Raw genomic sequence first — 20,084 nt, 5'->3', positions numbered from 1 at the left:
CCCACCCACCGTGACTGTGACTGGATTGGCTCCTGACCCAACCACACACATGCTTCTTGAAGGCGTTCTAGAGTGACACTCTTTTGCAAAGAATCTCATGGGGAAAAACTGCGGAAAGCAGAGAGGAGCAGAAGCAAGAAGGCAGTGAAATTTCACAGAAGCTCTGATGCCATGCTAGGTGTTTTCCTGCGAGATATTAGCAGGCAGGGACACAAGACAGCCACTGCCTGCCTCAGGGCCTGCAAACCTTCATCCCACAAGAAAAGGGACTTATAGAAAGCTGCAGAGAGCTTTCTTACACGTACAGTAAGGGCAGGTACTGGTAGGAAAAGGGGCAATGCCTTTGCAGTGACAGAGGGTAGCTTTAGATGGGATATTGGGAAGGAGCTCTTGACTGTGAGGATATTGATTGAACTGGCACAGGTTGCCTCAAGCAGCTGTAGTAGCCCAGCAATTCGAAGTGTACAAGGACAGCTTCTGAGCCAGGCTCTGAACAACCAGGTTTAGTGCAAGCGATCCCGCCATACTCTCCAAGGCAAGGTGGTCAGAGCTAGATGATCACCAAGGTCCCTTCCAGCCCAAACCATTCCATGGCTCCTCAATTAGATGTTGCCCCTCCCCCAGTGGGGCCTGTGCCACAGAACCCCCCAGGGCCCAGAACATGGAACCCACCTCTCTGTGACATCAGCCCCGGGGCCGAGGGCACCACGGGCAGCGCGGCTGTTGCAGGCACTGCGGCTGTGGCTGTGCTGCTGCACAGAGCTCTCAGTGCTTGCAGCTGACACGTGCCTCTGGCAGCCATGAATTGGCTCAGCCTCCTCGTCCTGCTGACTGTGGCCGGGCTGGCACACGGGACATGGGACAACTGTGGGTAAGTGGCACCAGGCCAACAGCAAAACTTGCGGCCTTCCCTGGAGAGGACGCGCCTGTCCCCCATGGCCAGGCCACAGCTTCCACCCACCATGGGAAGCCTCAGTTCCTTGCCAGCAGCCAGGTGCTGGCACGGACAGACATCCCATGGGCTTCCCTGGCCTGCTGTGCGTGCAAGGCCTTGTGGGGAGGGCAGAGGGCTGAGCTTCAGCCTGAGCCACAGCAGGCCATGAAGCACCATGGAAACAACTTTCTGCTTGCAGAGGGACCTGTGGACTCCGAGCTCCACTATCTGTATATAGCCCCATGACTTATTCCTACGGCAACGTGGCTTATGACTACGGCAATACACGTGTTGTGGGTGGCACAGGGGCCGCAGAAGCAGCTTGGCCCTGGATCGTCAGCATCCAGCACCCATGGGCTCCAGGCCTGGGGCATCTGTGTGGAGGGTCCCTCATCAGTGCAGATTGGGTCCTCACAGCAGCCCACTGCTTTGACGATATGAGGTAAGGAAGAGTGGGGAATGGGGATATCCCTACAACACCAGCAGGTGCCCTGCCACAGTGCTCAGGAAAAGCCTGGGCTCCTGCCAAGGCTTCCTAGCAGCCTCCAGCTTGACATTCCCCCAGCCTAAGACGTGCCAGGGCACTCATACCTGCCAGAGCACTGCTCCCTCTCTGCCTTTCCAAGCCAAGGTCTGGCCACTGCTGGGCTACCCTGGCACATGTCTCTGCTCCCTCTCATCCCTCTCTCCATCTCCTTTCCAGTAATGCCAGCCTGCTGTACGTGGTGATTGGGGCCACCCAGTTCACTCAACCAGGCCCTGGGGCTGCAGTGCGCAGTGTCAAGCAGGTGGTGATACACCAGGACTACAACCCTAGCATATACAGCTACGACATCGCCCTGCTGCAATTGGACCATCCTGTCCAGTGCAGCTCCTACATCCAGCTGGCCTGTGTGGCTGGGCCCACCTTAAGAGTCTCAGAGCTCATCAACTGCTGGGTGGCTGGCTGGGGAGCCACCACTGCAAGATGTGAGTACCAAGAACAACTTCTGGGCCAGCTCAGCACACTGGGAGAAGATTTGGGCTTCCCCTCAGCAGAGGCCAAAGCCAGGCTGCAGGACATACACCTCTGCAGAGACAGGCCTGGCCTGCTCCCCGGAGGCTGGCAGCAAGGTCACAGCGCTCCAGTGCCTCTGCAGAGGCAAAGACAAACCCTAAGGAAAGGGATCTGTGAGAGATGAGAAAACTGGCATGGGGCTGTTGGGGACTTATTCTTTTCTCTGCTCACAGCTCAAGATTCACCTGATCGCCTCCAGGAAGCCAAAGTCCAGCTCATCGATCTCCAGCTGTGCAACAGCAGTGACTGGTACGGAGGGAAAATCCACATCCACAATGTGTGTGCTGGTTACCCACAGGGCACCATCGACACCTGCCAGGTAGGAGCGTACCACAAGCCACTCAGCACCCAGCAGCACCAGCAGCCAGGGAAGCACCACCTCAACACAGCCCAGGACCTGCTGTGCCTGGCCACTCATTCACCCTCCCGGCCCCAGCTCTCCCCCCAACTGCTGTGGGGGCTTCCCACACACTCTCCACCCACACCTGCCTGCACAGGGCTCCTCTTGTGCCAAAAGCCCAGAAAGCCCAGCTAGCCCAGCTAGTGCTCCTGGCAGTGCAGAGGTCCAGGTGCCAAAGGTCCATCTTCTGCATATCCAGGAGTGCTGTGCAGGAACAGCAGAGAGAGCCCTACCCTACAAGAACACAACTGATTCACAGCCAAGCTTCTGGAGGCTCCAGCCTCTGAGCAGAGCTTTTCTCTGCCCAGAATACAGCTCTGGCAGGGGCTGTGAGAGACAAGGAGACAGCCCCAGTGCTGGCTGGTGCCACCAACACCACCTTAATCATCCTCTGTGTTCTGCTGCAGGGTGACAGCGGTGGTCCTCTCATGTGCCAGGACAACAATGCTGACTACTGGTGGGTTGTTGGAGTGACCAGCTGGGGGACAGGCTGTGCCAGATCAATGAGGCCTGGAATCTATTCCTCCACTAAGTACTTCTTTGACTGGATTGATTACAACATGCGTGTGAACGCAATTAAAAGTGCTCCGTGAGCAGCAGGACAGGCAGGATCCAGGGCAAGCTACAGTGCACCACAACTGTTTCCTGCTGGGGCAATATCTGCTTATCCAAAGGCAGCCTCAGGGTCAAAAACCGGCTCTGTCCTGACCACACTCCTCTCCTCTGTGCATGCACACACACACTGGAGTTGATTTAGTTGTTGAAATAAATTTACATTTGTTCATAGAGAACCATCTTTTCAGTGCAATTCCAACTCCTGGGTAAGACAAGAAGTGCCATGCTCAGCACCTGCAGAATGAGCCTGGTGCCACAAAGGGAGAGAGTGGCTCAAAAGAGCTCCAAAGTGCCTGGTCAGAGAGGAGAGTGCTCTGAGCCAATATGGGCTGGGAGGAACCTGGGACCACCGGTGCCACCCCCGCGGCTCCCCCCCACCCCGGCTCGGCCGGGACCCGCGCTGCGGTCTGGTGACCCGCCATTCCCTGGGCGGGCCGGTCTCCGCGGCATCCGCGGGGCTCCTCCCGGCCCTGCCGGGACCCGTGCTTGAGAGAAGGGGCATCCCATCGCTCCCGGGTCACCAGGCAGCGGCGGGATGGCTCAGGGCAATGTTAAGAACAGTTTATTAAAAGGAAACTCTTAACAGGAGAGTACAACATGAAATTATTAACAATAAATAGTTAAACTCCAACTTGGCAGCCATTGGTTTAAGTTGTGAACTCTGCAACTTTAACCAAAATGGGCAGCCTTTTTTTTATTCATAACAAGTGGGCCAACACCACCTGCAACACCAAGGCTGTTCACAGGCGTGGCCAACCTGTGAGCCAGGGGAAATGGTGCCTGGGCTTGCTCTATATTTTAGAGGAGACAAGGGCAGAGAAAGAGAGGAGTTGAGGAAGATGAGAGGGCTGTATAAGCATGGCCAGTGGAGAGAAGGAGCAATCAAAGAGCCAGCTGCAAAGACACAAACTGCAGCTTGGTGTGCTGGTTTGCCTGAGGGCTCTAGATAATCACCATAGGATGGGAAAGAATCTTCTTAACTCACTAATTAACAAATCATCTACATACTGTACAAACTCTCCCCTTAATTTTATATCGTTTTAATTAAAGCTCAATATTTAGAGTGGTGGGAGAGGGAAAGAAAAATGGTAGAGGGATTCTATGGGCAAGTATTGTTGAAGGCACTTACTGTCTTATCCAGGTGAAAGCAAGTGTACATTGACTTTCTCCATCTAATGGAAGGCCTCAGAATGCCTTGGGATCTGTGTCAATCAGTCTGCTTCTGGGTATTCTTCCTGGCTTCCAGTCCAATGGAGTTCTGTCTCACAGCAGGTGGCACTCTTCCATTTGTGTTAATCAAGATGGGCTGTGCTGAGAACAGCCATCCCCCATCTGTACTGGTCCCTGCCACCCTGGCATAAGCTTCTTCAAATATTTCCTGAAGTAAATTTCAGGGGCTGCCTGAGTGAAAGAGTGTCAGTCAGGGCTGGGCATGCCCATTACCCTGTCCAGTGAGCAGACCAGCTTACAGTCACCCAACCATCCTGGAACAACCTTATTGTGCTGTCTTGGTAAATTCTTGTGCTGCCCAAACAATTTCTCCCAGTTCTGCGCAACCTCAGCCACAGACATCTCCTCACCTAAATAAACCAGGGGTATTTCCCATCACATCAAACACCTCGAGGCATGTGAAACCCCTTTCTGAAGGAGTCTCTTGTGAAGAAGGGACTTCCACCCCCTTCTGAGTGTGCCCAGGGACCCATTGTGTGGCACAAGGGTCTCCCTGTGTCTGTCTCCAAAAGATTTTGAACAGAGACTCAAGTGCCCTAGCAGAGACTTAGGGCCCCCCACCTCACACCTTACAGGAGTCTCCACAACTCCTCTGTGGCCATCTTACACTGATCATGCTGTGCACACCTTCTCCACCTCTACCAGTGACTTCACCAAATCTGCATGAAATGCCACAGCAATAGAGAGGCTCAAATGCACCCTTATAATTTACACAGAATCTGGACATGAAGTTGTAACACTCCCCACTTGGTTCCTTCCTGCTCTACAGATCCCAGGTGAACTCAACAATATCTGCTCTGAAGGACAGAGGCTCCAGCAGTACTGCCCTTGGGTCCCATTTGGGCTGCCAAAGTGCTGAGGAAACTCCCCTGTGTGACCATTCCAGAGGCACAGGTGGCTCCAACGAGCCTGTGGTTGCCCTGTTTAATTCCCTACCCACACCACTCTCACCCAGTCAGAGCAGGTTTCCATACCCATTCAGCCTCAGGATTCCCCCAGCAGACTCACAGATGTCACGTTCCATAAAGAGCCACCAGCTCCTGCTGCAGCGCTCAGTGTCCATTCAAATCTTGGCCAATGCCACAGCTCCCTGTGCCCTCTCTTATGCAAAGCATGGGCACTTCACAGCCTCTGGTCCCAGGCTGCTGCCAGCCAGAGCTCAATCTGCAGCTGGCACTGCAGCTGCACACCCAGCTCCCTGCCCCAAATGGATTCCTCAGCCGCTGCCTGCCCTGGGGACTGCACAGCCTCATCCTGCAAGAACAGAGACCTAAAGAAAGCAGCAGAGAGCCTTCTTACAAGGGCAGGTCCTAAAAGGACAAGGGACAATGGCTTTACAGTGACAGAAGGTAGCTTTACATGAAATATTGGGAAGGAATTCTTGACTGTAAGGCTACTGAGGTACTGGCATCCCGGAGCAGCTGTGGATGCCTGTTTTTCATATAAGCAGGGTCAGCACAGAAGACACAGACACCAACTTCAGGAATAAATGTCATTTACTGTAATTCAAAATTATGCCTGAGGAGTTTTATCTGGAACAGAGACTAGACAGATTTAAATGAATACAGTTGGTATTTATTGAAAAGCCTTCAAGGGATACACGTTGGGCAGTACAAGAGCCTGGCCAGGGTTGCACGCAGGTTGGATCTAAGATGGATTTTGGCCAAGAGTTTTTACACTTTTATAATTTGGTCCGTTTACATATAGTGGTTAGCTGTCTAATTACAGCTTCAGGTCATGAAGTCTCCAACTCTTGGCTTGTCCCTTTCACTTCCCTGCTATTTATGCTGTTTGGGTAATGATTGTCCTTGATTCTCAAGCTGAAAAGAGCTTGTTTTGTCTAACTACCCTATAAAAAGATTTATTTGCCACTTAATATGAAGTTCAGAGTTACACAGCAAGGCAGCAAAGAATCAGAAAAATATAAAAGCTAAAATTGAAGGCATCAGAAACAGCAAAAAATTGCAAATGGATAAGTAATGTGAACATCAAATCATTAGAAAATATTTATAAAAGAATAAGATAGGCAATGCATCTAAGCATTATTACAAAAAACTGCCTACAGTGATGAAGAAAGACACATCAAAAGTTACCCTAATATTTGACCATCATCCAGGCAAGCCCATCAACTGGGGGAGCCATTGACACTGTGTTCGAGAACAGCTTCTGAGCTGACCTCTGGAAACACGTTCAGTGCAAGCTATTCCACCGTGCCCTCCAAGGCAAGGTGGTCAGAGCTAGATGATCACCAAGGTCCCTTCCAGCCCAAACCATTCCATGGCTCCTCAATTAGATGTTGCCCCTCCCCCAGTGGGGCCTGTGCCACAGAACCCCCCAGGGCCCAGAACATGGAACCCACCTCTCTGTGACATCAGCCCCGGGGCCGAGGGCACCACGGGCAGCGCGGCTGTTGCAGGCACTGCGGCTGTGGCTGTGCTGCTGCACGGAGCTCTCAGTGCTTGCAGCTGACACGTGCCTCTGGCAGCCATGAATTGGCTCAGCCTCCTCGTCCTGCTGACTGTGGCCGGGCTGGCACAGAGCATCCAGTACACCTGTGGGTAAGTGGCCCCAGGCCCTGGGAGGGAGCCATGGCAACACTTGCGGCCTTCCCTGGAGGGGACGCGCCTGTCCCCCATGGCCAGGCCACAGCTTCCACCCACCATGGGAAGCCTCAGTTCCTTGCCAGCAGCCAGGTGCTGGCACGGACAGACATCCCATGGGCTTCCCTGGCCTGCTGTGAGTGCAAGGCCTTGTGGGGAGGGCAGAGGGCTGAGCTTCAGCCTGAGCCACAGCAGGCCATGAAGCACCATGGAAACAACTTTCTGCTTGCAGAGGGACCTGTGGACTCCGAGCTCCACTATCTGTATATAGCCCCATGACTTATTCCTACGGCAACGTGGCTTATGACTACGGCAATACACGTGTTGTGGGTGGCACAGGGGCCGCAGAAGCAGCTTGGCCCTGGATCGTCAGCATCCAGCACCCATGGGCTCCAGGCCTGGGGCATCTGTGTGGAGGGTCCCTCATCAGTGCAGATTGGGTCCTCACAGCAGCCCACTGCTTTGACGATATGAGGTAAGGAAGAGTGGGGAATGGGGATATCCCTACAACACCAGCAGGTGCCCTGCCACAGTGCTCAGGAAAAGCCTGGGCTCCTGCCAAGGCTTCCTAGCAGCCTCCAGCTTGACATTCCCCCAGCCTAAGACGTGCCAGGGCACTCATACCTGCCAGAGCACTGCTCCCTCTCTGCCTTTCCAAGCCAAGGTCTGGCCACTGCTGGGCTACCCTGGCACATGTCTCTGCTCCCTCTCATCCCTCTCTCCATCTCCTTTCCAGTAATGCCAGCCTGCTGTACGTGGTGATTGGGGCCACCCAGTTCACTCAACCAGGCCCTGGGGCTGCAGTGCGCAGTGTCAAGCAGGTGGTGATACACCAGGACTACAACCCTAGCATATACAGCTACGACATCGCCCTGCTGCAATTGGACCATCCTGTCCAGTGCAGCTCCTACATCCAGCTGGCCTGTGTGGCTGGGCCCACCTTAAGAGTCTCAGAGCTCATCAACTGCTGGGTGGCTGGCTGGGGAGCCACCACTGCAAGATGTGAGTACCAAGAACAACTTCTGGGCCAGCTCAGCACACTGGGAGAAGATTTGGGCTTCCCCTCAGCAGAGGCCAAAGCCAGGCTGCAGGACATACACCTCTGCAGAGACAGGCCTGGCCTGCTCCCCGGAGGCTGGCAGCAAGGTCACAGCGCTCCAGTGCCTCTGCAGAGGCAAAGACAAACCCTAAGGAAAGGGATCTGTGAGAGATGAGAAAACTGGCATGGGGCTGTTGGGGACTTATTCTTTTCTCTGCTCACAGCTCAAGATTCACCTGATCGCCTCCAGGAAGCCAAAGTCCAGCTCATCGATCTCCAGCTGTGCAACAGCAGTGACTGGTACGGAGGGAAAATCCACATCCACAATGTGTGTGCTGGATACCCACAGGGCCGCATTGACACCTGCCAGGTAGGAGCGTACCACAAGCCACTCAGCACCCAGCAGCACCAGCAGCCAGGGAAGCACCAGCCCAACACAGCCCAAGCCCTGCTGTGCCTGGCCACTCATTCACCCTCCCGGCCCCAGCTCTCCCCCCAACTGCTGTGGGGGCTTCCCACACACTCTCCACCCACACCTGCCTGCACAGGGCTCCTCTTGTGCCAAAAGCCCAGAAAGCCCAGCTAGCCCAGCTAGTGCTCCTGGCAGTGCAGAGGTCCAGGTGCCAAAGGTCCATCCTCTGCACATCCAGGAGTGCTGTACAGGAACAGCACCCCATGCCATTCACAGCCAAGCTTCTGGAGGCTCCAGCCTCTGAGCAGAGCTTTTCTTTGCCCAGAATACAGCTCTGGCAGGGGCTGTGAGAGACAAGGAGACAAGGAGCCCCAGTTCTGGCTGGTGCCACCAACACCACCTTAATCATCCTCTGTGTTCTGCTGCAGGGTGACAGCGGTGGTCCTCTCATGTGCCAGGACAACAATGCTGACTACTGGTGGGTTGTTGGAGTGACCAGCTGGGGGACAGGCTGTGCCAGATCAATGAGGCCTGGAATCTATTCCTCCACTAAGTACTTCTTTGACTGGATTGATTACAACATGCGTGTGAACGCAATTAAAAGTGCTCCATGAGCAGCAGAACAGGATCCAGGGCAGGCTACAGTGCACCACAACTGTTTTCTGCTGGGGCAATATCTGCTTATCCAAAGGCAGCCTCAGGGTCAAAAACCGGCTCTGTCCTGACCACACTCCTCTCCTCTGTGCATGCACACACACACTGGAGTTGATTTAGTTGTTGAAATAAAGTTACCTTTGTTCTCAGAGAACCATCTTTTCAGTGCAATTCCAACTCCTGGGTAAGACAAGATGTGCCATGCTCAGTGAAATAAACAGGGGCAGGAGATATTCCTCCTTTTAATGCCTTTATTAAAGTGATCAACTCAAAATGGGGGTATTGGCAGATCTGCGGAGTTCTGCTGCCACTCCCAGCAGTGACTCCGAAGGGGAGGATTTGCAGCTCTGTCCCCAAGGGGGCAGAGCCAGGAGTCCTGTCCTCGCAAGGGCAGTGGGGGTATACCCAGGGTTTCAGTTTGGGTTGTCAGTCCAGGGGGTCCTGGGTCCGACTGGCATCGTTTTTAGTTTGGGCAAAGAGTGACTGAGGTTTTCAAGCATCTCTGCCGGCTTCGGACCTTGGCCCTGCTGTCCAGACACCACCCTGACCTCTCAATTCTGCTTTGGCTCATCTCTTTTGGAGTATTTTCCATGATTTGGTGAAGGTCCCGTCCCAATGCAGTCTGGGTTTTGAGATAAATTTGCATGTCTCCTGAGATGCAAATATCCCCCTCTCCCCACCGTCCGAGGGGGGTTGTCATCCTCCTGGCAACAGGCTAGGGTGGTACTGAAAAACAAAAATTCTCCACAATAGAGTTAAACAGCAATACTTAAGGATACTCAACAGGTGACTACAACATTTCACTAACAAAGAACTCTTGGCCAGCGATCAATTCCCAGTTCAACTCAAAACTCTGCAGCCCCTTCCCTTAAAAAAAAAACAGATCACTTTTTTGTTCATAACAGTTCCCCCTCTTTTTCTTTGATTGAGCTTAAACCTAAGCTCACATCAACTTTAATTTTTTGTATTGATTATAAATTTCTTGAGCACTCTGGTAATCATAGTTACTTAACTTTGTTACTTTTCTTGGTTTCTTCAGGTTGGTTTGCACGGCAGGTACCACTGTTTTAAAGAAGCAGGGAAATATGTACAGTAAAAAAAGCAATCCCCCAAGTATACACACAGTGGGGAAAGTCACTTTTTTCCCATAAATCCTTTTTGAAAGTCCATAGGTTATCCCACCAATTGTAATCAAGTGTAGGAGTCCGTTCTTGGTTGTTTACATGTGCTAGTTTTCTTATCTCGTTTGAGATGTTTCTAGTGATTCTATCGCTAATACTGCCTGGAGCCTGATGATTCTATTTAACAAAGATATCGAGGTCTGAACTTGGCCCTTACAATTTTGACTTCTCTCAATTTCTATTGTACTTTGCTTCTTTTGTTTGGTTTCTCTTAAATCTTTGTATATAGGAACTCCTAAACTTGATCCAGATTCTTTGTGTAATAAAGAGAAATCTTGTGTTATCATTCCAGAAGTGCAACTGCCCGATCAATCTCCTGACAATTTAGTGTATGCTGTAATACCAGAGATCAAAACCAGGGGTTTAGGGTTCTCCCAACATTTACACAATTCTTTCATTTTCCAAAAGTGTTTTATCTCTTTTTCAGTACACTCATATGCTTCATAGTAAATATACTTATCCCTTTCTTTTTTCTTAACAGACAAAACTGCTAAATACCTTTTACAAACCATTTTTCTTACCACTTTTACCATCTCTTGTCTTTTTACCAGATCTATCAAGCTTGTTTCAGTAACGTCATGTTCAAAGCTCAAACCGGCTTCTCCTACAGGGCCCTCTCCCGGGAGTTGCTGCATAAAAGTGGCAGTATTATGGGCCATCCATCCTTTCTCATCCTTTTCACAAAAGACTAATTGGGAGAGGTTAACACAGTTAGGGATAAAACCTGTATGGACTCTCAACAAGGAGCTTATTTCTCCCTCCTAGAGGGGTTGGTAGCACTCACAGCTCTCCTGGGCTCCCCAGAGCACCAGCAATTAAAGCCATCATTACTGCTTCTCCCAAGAGTCTAGTATGGGTCATCTTACACAGCCTGCCCCCATCTGGTCTTGCCTCTTGAGAATTTCACTTAGACAAAGTTTTCAAGCCCTTTAAGAGTCCCTTTTTTTTTACTCACTTCTCTGGTTACCTCTCTTGGTCTGTCCTTGCTAATTTTTGTTTCTCCTTGGGAGGGTACTCTGCAGAAGATTAACTTGGAGTATTTGATTTTGAGTTGGGGGAGCTTACCCAGAATTTTTACCACACTCACTTCAACAGTTTTTTTAACGTTTTACAAACCTCATTTAAACACAAAACTGTCTTACACTTCTAACTGTCTTACAACACTCTTAGATATGTTATGATTCTGATACCAAACTCTTTCTAAACAGTTCAGTCTTTTTGACTCTTTCTTCTGAGAGTCAATTTTAAGTCATTTGGTCCTTTTATAACAGTATACTCAGATGAATCAGCTGGTGATGTAGTTGAAGCTCATGCAGTGCCCGGAGGTGAGACTGGCCCTTTTATCCTCATAATGTGAGTCCAACCTTTTTCTCTGGTCCGCACAGCTGAATTAGTGACAAGGAGTACCTGGAAGGGGGCTTCAAATTTAGGCATTAATGGTCCAGTATTCCATGACTTTATCAGAACCCAATCTCCTGGGTTAATGTTATGAACCTTTGCTTCAAGAGGGGAAGTTTGGGGGAGGTATCCTCTTTTTCTAAGTCCTTCCAGGGAACTTCCAATGATTTCTAAATACTTTCTGGTAGCCTCTTCTCCTTCCAGATAGTCTCCTGTGCTAACAAGTGTTAACAAGAATGGCAGTCCAAACATCATTTCATAGGGTGAAATCCCTATGTCAGACCGAGGTCTTGTTCTGATGCGCAAAAGTGCTAGGGGCAAACACTTCAGCCAATTCAATTTTGTCGCTTCTACCAATTTAGTTAATACCTTTTTGAGTGTTTTGTTCATCCGCTCCACCCTCCCAGAACCCTGGGGGTGCCACGGAGTATGTAATCTCCATTCTATTCCTAAGGCTCTGATAATATTTTGCAATGTTTGGGCTACAAAGTGTGAACCTCGGTCTGAATCTATAGTGTTCACCATTCCATATCTGGGGATGATGTTTTCCAAAATTACACTTGCCACAACTTGGGCTGTTTCCCTTCTAGCCGGGAAAGCTTCCACCCAATGGGTGAGATGATCTACCATAACCAGTAAATATTTATACCCCTGCACTGGGGGCATCTCAGTGAAATCTATCTGTATGCTTTGGAAAGGTCTTAGAGCTAATTCCCTCCCTCCAGGGGCTACTTGTCTCGTGACTTTCTGGTTCACTTTTTTGACAAATGAAACACCTTTTTGTAATTGTTTTTGCTAGGCTATATACACCTATGCACAGGTTATTTCTTAAGAAATGATCACATATCCCCTGAACTCCCCAGTGGGTAATTTATGTAGTTCTGTTAGCACTGTCCGAGCAAGTGCTTTGTTCAAAAAGACCCGTCCATCTGAAGTTAACCACTCCCCTTGTTGCCCCTGGTGTAACTTTAAATCCTTTATAACCTCTAACTCTTTTTCACTAAATATGGGTTCTTCTCTTGTTTCTTTCTCTTCAGGTGTGGTTTCTGCTTTAAGAAATTTCACTGGATTTCGTGATTCTAAAGCTGCTTCCTTTGCTATCTGATTAGCTAATCGGTTTCCCCTAACTTCCAGACTGTTTTGAGTTTCTCATTATTTTTTACATCTTTAATCACTGATGCTCTAAATGGTTTCTCTTCAGCCGTTAACACTTTACAATTTTATTATTTTTTTAATTTCCAATTACCATACTTTCTGGTACTTTGTTGAGACAGGACTTCCTGCTCCTGTATCAACCAAAAATTAAAATTCTTTATTTAGGGGTCCCTTTTCAAAATTTACCAAGGGCTCTTCTAGATGTTGCATCGGGTCTCATAAAGTGCAAAGCCCTTAACCCCCCAATTGTCACTTCTAAAAATCCCTGCCTCCTCCTGGTGGTGGACCCACCCACCTTTTTGGTACCTCGAATCGCAGGGCAAAATTGCTTGCCCCCACACTTTTACTAGCTACTGCAACCATGATCCTAGCTTTGGCCTTTGCTTTTTCTTCTTCCCTCCTTAAATACACCTTTAATGCTTCTCTCAATAACTCATTGATGTCGTTCTCTTGCCAATCTTCAATCTTTTCCAGTTTTCTCCGTATATCAGGCCAAGATTTGGTAACAAATTGGACCTTTAGTTACACTTTGCCTTCCGTGGTGTCTGGGTCTATTTTGGAATACAGCTAGAAATTTCACTTTAGGCGATTAAGCCAAGTAGCAGGAGTTTCATCCTTCTCTTGAGCACCCTCAAATGCCAATTTGGTATTAGTTCCTTTGGGAACTGACTCTTTGATCCCCTGAATTATCAAAGACCTATATTCCATCATGGCCTTCCTCCCCTCCTCCTGATTAGGGTTCCAGTTGGGATCCGTTAGTGGCAATTTCTGTTCACCTGATGGCACCTGGGGTCCTGGATGGTTATCTTTCTCCAAAATTCTTATGCCAGCTGTCCTAACCATCCGGACCTCTTCTGGGGAGAATAATATATTCAGAATGGAATTTATCTCCCCCCAAGTGTAGATATTTGGACCTAAGAATTGATCCCACTTGGTTAGCTATGCCCACTGGGTCCTCAACTAAATGCCCTAACTCCTTCTTGAATCCTCTCACCTCAAAAGTGGTTAGAGGAGTGTTCACAAAGCCAACACTTCCTGCTACCCCGCCATATGAACTTCTCTGAGGGGAAAAAGTCTCTCTACCTTGGAGGTCTTAGATCGGGTATTGCAGTATGGCCCATCCTCAGACACTGACCTGCCAATTTGAGAGACATCAGGATTCCCCTGAACTCTCTGCAGGTCAGAGGTGTATTCGGTGATTACAGTTTACCAGGCAAGGAGGCATTTGTGTCCCAGCTAGGAGGAGGTAAAGGGACAGCAATAGGAGGGGGAGAAGAGCCTGCATGCATATTAAGTGGAGCCTGAGAAGGGGTGGAGAATGTAGCCTGTGGAGTAGGCACTTGTGCTGGGGCAGAAGGAACTGAGGGAGCTGAAGGGGGTGCCGAGGGAGTGGTTACCAGGGGAGATACTGGGTCTGCCATAGGAGAAGCCAAAGGGGTAGAAGAAGGAATTACAGGAGGTGGTAATGAGATAGCAGCCAGGGGAAAGGCCGGATTCTGCTGTTTGAGGTGCCCAAGGAAAAGGATTATAAAGTAAAGGGGCACCCCGGAGGCAAATAATCCAGGGGATCCCATCTTTTACTAATTCCAACATCCCCTCCTTCATTCCCCTTTCTCCCTCTGCACCTTACAGATTCTAACACCTTCATCCCCGATAGCATTCTTTAACCAACAATCTACATACAATAATTGCTCGGGATCGGTGTCCTCCTGAGCTGTCAGATATTGGCTCAGCTGCTGACACATCCACTTGTCCTTTGTCCTACACCAGGGCCATCCTCCCTGCACTTCTAATTCTGGCCAGACTTCTACACAGTAATGGATCATCTTAACCTTATCCAATCCCTCTGTGGCCTCTATAGAATCCCATCTCTCTAACAGTTCTCATAAGGGACTATTGGGAGGTATATTCCTCAGCCTCTTGCCCACTTTCTTGCTGTTACATCCTCCCATTTTTCAGGTCTCAACAGAAAAAATCTCAAGAAAAAATTGCCTGAAGCTCAGGACTTTATATTTATACTACTGCCTGATCTCTTGACTGCCTAACTTAATGTCAGGTCTTATGTCTATCAGGACTTACCCCAGCCTAAGAGTTCTATTCGTGCCTGACCTCCTTCGTCAGGAAAAACAACTGCCTGATTTCTCTACGTATCAGGACTTTAAACAAACCCCAGCCTCCTGTGCCTGTCCTCCTTCGTCAGGACTTAAAACCCGGCCTCCTTCGCCAAGGCCTGACCTCCTTCGTCAGGACTTATTTTTCCTGCAGGGCTTTGAGCTTGCTCAAATCCTTCTCGAGACTTACAATCTGCCTGACCTCCTCCGTCAGGACTTAGTTTGCGTGCCACTCACCCAGAATTCCTCCACACCCTGGAGAGGCAGGGCTTTCTCTTCCCCTTCGGAGGCTCTCACTCGCACTAATTCCACACGCTTCCTCCCGTTCTCGGTTGGCCTCCTCGCGGCGGTCCGGAACCGCGATAGTAAGGAGTCCCACTTGCTTCAAAGGTCTGGAAATAGCCAGCCCTCGTCTCATTCACACACCACTCACTCGCCCCCACTCCCGCCGCCAGTATTTTCTCACCAATCTGGCGCTCCTCGGTATCACTGGTCCCGAGCTGATCGCCTCAGGTCTTGATAGCCAGCTGTCCTGGAGGTCCAGGGTGGGCGGCCATCCCAGTCCTGGTGTTCTCTTCAGGTGTGGATCCCGGATGAGTCCCCAGCTGAAATAAACAGGGGCAAGAGATATTCCTCCTTTTAATGCCTTTATTAAAGTGATCAACTCAAAATGGGGGTATTGGCAGATCTGCGGAGTTCTGCTGCCACTCCCAGCAGTGACTCCGAAAGGGAGGATTTGCAGCTCTGTCCCCAAGGGGGCAGAGCCAGGAGTCCTGTCCTCGCAAGGGCAGTGGGGGTATACCCAGGGTTTCAGTTTGGGTTGTCAGTCCAGGGGGTCCTGGGTCCGACTGGCATCGTTTTTAGTTGGGGCAAAGAGTGACGAGGTTTTCAAGCATCTCTGCCGGCTTCGGACCTTGGCCCTGCTGTCCAGACACCACCCTGACCTCTCAATTCTGCTTTGGCTCATCTCTTTTGGAGTATTTTCCATGATTTGGTGAAGGTCCCGTCCCAATGCAGTCTGGGTTTTGAGATAAATTTGCATGTCTCCTGAGATGCAAATATCCCCCTCTCCCCATCGTCCGAGGGGGGGTTGTCATCCTCCTGGCAGCAGGCTAGGGTGGTACTGAAAAACAAAAATTCCCCACAATGGAGAGTTAAACAGCAATACTTAAGGATACTCAACAGGTGATTACAACATTTCACTAACAAAGAACTCTTGGCCAGCGATCAATTCCCAGTTCAACTCAAAATCTCTGCAGCCCCTTCCCTTAAAAAAAAAACAGGTCACTTTTTTGTTCATAACAGTTCCCCCTCTTTTTCTTTGATTGAGCTTAAACCTAAGCTCACATCAACTTTAATTTTTTGTATTGATTATAAATTTCTTGAGCACTCTGGTAATCACAGTTACTTAACTTTGTTACTTTTCTTGGTTTCTTCAGGTTGGTTTGCACGGCAGGTACCACTGTTTTAAAGAAGCAGGGACATATGTACAGTAAAAAAGCAATCCCCCAAGTATACACACAGTGGGGAAAGTCACTTTTTTCCCATAAATCCTTTTTGAAAGTCCATAGGTTATCCCACCAATTGTAATCAAGTGTAGGAGTCCGTTCTTGGTTGTTTACATGTGCTAGTTTTCTTATCTCGTTTGAGATGTTTCTAATGATTGCATTCTTATCGCTAATACTGCCTGGAGCCTGATGATTCTATTTAACATAGATATCGAGGTCTGAACTTGGCCCTTACAATTTTGACTTCTCTCAATTTCTATTGTACTTTGCTTCTTCTGTTTGGTTTCTCTTAAATCTTTGTATATAGGAACTCCTAAACTTGATCCAGATTCTTTGTGTAATAAAGAGAAATCTGGTGTTATCATTCCAGTAGTGCAACTACCAGATCAATCTCCTGACAATTTAGTGTATGCTGTAATACCAGAGATCAAAACCAGGGGTTTAGGGCTTTCCCAACATTTACACAGTTCTTTCATTTTCCAAAAGTGGTTTATCTCTTTTTCAGTACACTCATATGCTTCATAGTAAATATCTTGTCCCTTTCTTTTTTCTTAACAGACAAAACTGCTAAATACCTTTTACAAACCATTTTTCTTACCACTTTTACCATCTCTTGTCTTTTTACCAGATCTATCAAGCTTGCTTCAGTAACATCACGTTCAAGCTCAAACCGGCTTCTCCTACAGGGCACTCTCCCGGAGTTGCTGCATAAAAGTGGCAGTATTATGGGCCATCCATCCTTTCTCATCCTTTTCACAAAAGACCAATTGGGAGAGGTTAACACAGTTAGGGTTAAAACCTGTATGGACTCTCAACAAGGAGCTTATTTCTCCCTCCTAGAGGGGTTGGTAGCACTCACACGCTCTCCTGGGCTCCCCAGAGCACCAGCAATTAAAGCCATCATTACTGCCCTTCCCAAGAGTCTAGTATGGGTCATCTTACACAGCCTGCCCCCATCTGGTCTTGCCTCTTGAGGATTTCACTTAGACAAGTTTTCAAGCCCTTTAAGAGTCCCTTTTTTTTTACTCACTTCTCTGGTTACCTCTCTTGGTCTGTCCTTGCTAATTTTTGTTTCTCCTTGGGAGGGTACTCTGCAGAAGATTAACTTGGAGTATTTGATTTTGAGTTGGGGGAGCTTACCCAGAATTTTTACCACAATCACTTCAACAGTTTTTTTTAACGTTTTACAAACCTCATTTAAACACAAAACTGTCTTACACTTCTAACTGTCTTACAACACTCTTAGATATGTTATGATTCTGATACCAAACTCTTTCTATACAGTTCAGTCTTTTTGACTCTTTCTTCTGAGAGTCAATTTTAAGTCATTTGGTCCTTTTATAACAGTATACTCAGATGAATCAGCTGGTGATGTAGTTGAAGCTCATGCAGTGCCCGGAGGTGAGACTGGCCCTTTTATCCTCATAATGTGAGTCCAACCTTTTTCTCTGGTCCGCACAGCTGAATTAGTGACGAGGAGTACCTGGAAGGGGCCTTCAAATTTAGGCATTAATGGTCCAGTATTCCATGACTTTATCAGAACCCAATCTCCTGGGTTAATGTTATGAACCTTTGCTTCAAGAGGGGAAGTTTGGGGGAGGTATCCTCTTTTTCTAAGTCCTTCCAGGGTCCTTCCAATGATTTCTAAATACTTTCTGGTAGCCTCTTCTCCTTCCAGATAGTCTCCTGTGCTAACAGGGTGTTAACAAGAATGGCAGTCCAAACATCATTTCATAGGGTGAAATCCCTATGTCAGACCGAGGTCTTGTTCTGATGCGCAAAAGCGCTAGGGGCAAACACTTCAGCCAATTCAATTTTGTCTCTTCTACCAATTTAGTTAATACATTTTTGAGTGTTTTGTTCATCCGCTCCACCCTCCCAGAACTCTGGGGGTGCCACGGAGTATGTAATCTCCATTCTATTCCTAAGGCTCTGATTATATTTTGCAATGTTTGGGCTACAAAGTGTGAACCTCGGTCTGAATCTATGGTGTTCACCATTCCATATCTGGGGATAATGTTTTCCAAAATTACACTTGCCACAACTTGGGCCGTTTCCCTTCTAGTCGGGAAAGCTTCCACCCAATGGGTGAGATGATCTACTATGATCAGTAAATATTTATACCCCTGCACTGGGGGCATCTCAGTGAAATCTATCTGTATGCTTTGGAAAGGTCTTAGAGCTAATTCCCTCCCCTCCAGGGACTACCTGTCTCATGAGTTTCTGGTTCACTTTTTGACAAATGAAACAGCCTTTTGTAATTGCTTTTGCTAGGCTATATACACCTATGCACAGGTTATTTCTTAAGAAATGATCACATAGCCCCTGAACTCCCCAGTGGGTTAGTTTATGTAGTTCTGTTAGCACTGTCCGAGCAAGTGCTTTATCAAAAACACCCGTCCATCTGAAGTTAACCACTCCCCTTGTTGCCCCTGGTGTAACTTTAAATCCTTTATAACCTCTAACTCTTTTTCACTAAATATGGGTTCTTCTCTTGTTTCTTTCTCTTCAGGTGTGGTTTCTGCTTTAAGAACTTTCACTGGATTCCGTGATTCTAAAGCTGCTTCCTTTGCTATCTGATTAGCTAATCGGTTTCCCCTAACTTCCAGACTGTTTTGAGTTTCTCATTATTTTTACATCTTTAATCACTGATGCTCTAAATGGTTTCTCTTCAGCCCGTAACACTTCACAATTTATTATTTTTTAATTCCAATTACCATACTTTCTGGTACTTTGTTGAGACAGGACTTCCTGCTCCTGTATCAACCAAAAATTAAAATTCTTTATTTAGGGGTCCCTTTTCAAATTTACCAAGGGCTCTTCTAGATGTTGCATCGGGTCTCATAAAGTGCAAAGCCCTTAACCCCCCAATTGTCACTTCTAAAAATCCCTGCCTCCTCCTGGTGGTGGACCCACCCACCTTTTTGGTACCTCGAATCGCAGGGCAAAATTGCTTGCCCCCACACTTTTACTAGCTACTGCAACCATGATCCTAGCTTTGGCCTTTGCTTTTTCTTCTTCCCTCCTTAAATACACCTTTAATGCTTCTCTCAATAACTCATTGATGTCGTTCTCTTGCCAATCTTCAATCTTTTCCAGTTTTCTCCGTATATCAGGCCAAGATTTGGTAACAAATTGGACCTTTAGTTACACTTTGCCTTCCGTGGTGTCTGGGTCTATTTTGGAATACAGCTGGAAATTCCACTTTAGGCGATTAAGCCAAGTAGCAGGAGTTTCATCCTTCTCTTGAGCACCCTCAAATGCCAATTTGGTATTAGTTCCTTTGGGAACTGACTCTTTGATCCCCTGAATTATCAAAGACCTATATTCCATCATGGCCTTCCTCCCCTCCTCCTGATTAGGGTTCCAGTTGGGATCCGTTAGTGGCAATTTCTGTTCACCTGATGGCACCTGGGGTCCTGGATGGTTATCTTTCTCCAAAATTCTTATGCCAGCTGTCCTAACCATCCGGACCTCTTCTGGGGAGAATAATATATTCAGAATGGAATTTATCTCCCCCCAAGTGTAGATATTTGGACCTAAGAATTGATCCCACTTGGTTAGCTATGCCCACTGGGTCCTCAACTAAATGCCCTAACTCCTTCTTGAATCCTCTCACCTCAAAGTGGTTAGAGGAGCGTTCACAAAGCCAACACCTCCTGCTACCCCTCGCCATAGGAACTTCTCTGAGGGGAAAAAGTCTCTCTACCTTGGAGGTCTTAGATCGGGTATTGCAGTATGGCCCATCCTCAGACACTGACCTGCCAATTTGAGAGACATCAGGATTCCC

General features: G+C 48.3%; 2 protein-coding genes across 2 annotated transcripts; both read left to right on the top strand.

The window, feature by feature from the left end:
• The first annotated feature begins 800 nt into the window (after nucleotides 1-800).
• On the top strand, nucleotides 801-2,984 carry LOC103821545 (acrosin-like). The gene is made up of 5 exons (XM_050973072.1): nucleotides 801-871; nucleotides 1,134-1,376; nucleotides 1,638-1,903; nucleotides 2,165-2,310; nucleotides 2,799-2,984. The coding sequence occupies exons 1-5, from the start codon at nucleotides 801-803 to the stop codon at nucleotides 2,982-2,984; spliced, it is 912 nt and encodes a 303-aa protein (XP_050829029.1).
• A 3,739-nt stretch (nucleotides 2,985-6,723) lies between these two features.
• Nucleotides 6,724-8,901, top strand: LOC127059473 (acrosin-like). The gene is made up of 5 exons (XM_050973071.1): nucleotides 6,724-6,794; nucleotides 7,069-7,311; nucleotides 7,573-7,838; nucleotides 8,100-8,245; nucleotides 8,716-8,901. Exons 1-5 carry the CDS (start codon nucleotides 6,724-6,726, stop codon nucleotides 8,899-8,901), a joined length of 912 nt encoding a protein of 303 aa, XP_050829028.1.
• The last annotated feature ends 11,183 nt before the right edge of the window (nucleotides 8,902-20,084 follow it).

Source organism: Serinus canaria, chromosome 3 (genome assembly GCF_022539315.1).
Source record: "Serinus canaria isolate serCan28SL12 chromosome 3, serCan2020, whole genome shotgun sequence".
Classification (NCBI taxonomy): Eukaryota; Metazoa; Chordata; class Aves; order Passeriformes; family Fringillidae; genus Serinus; species Serinus canaria.
This window is presented reverse-complemented; position numbering and strand designations above follow the sequence as displayed.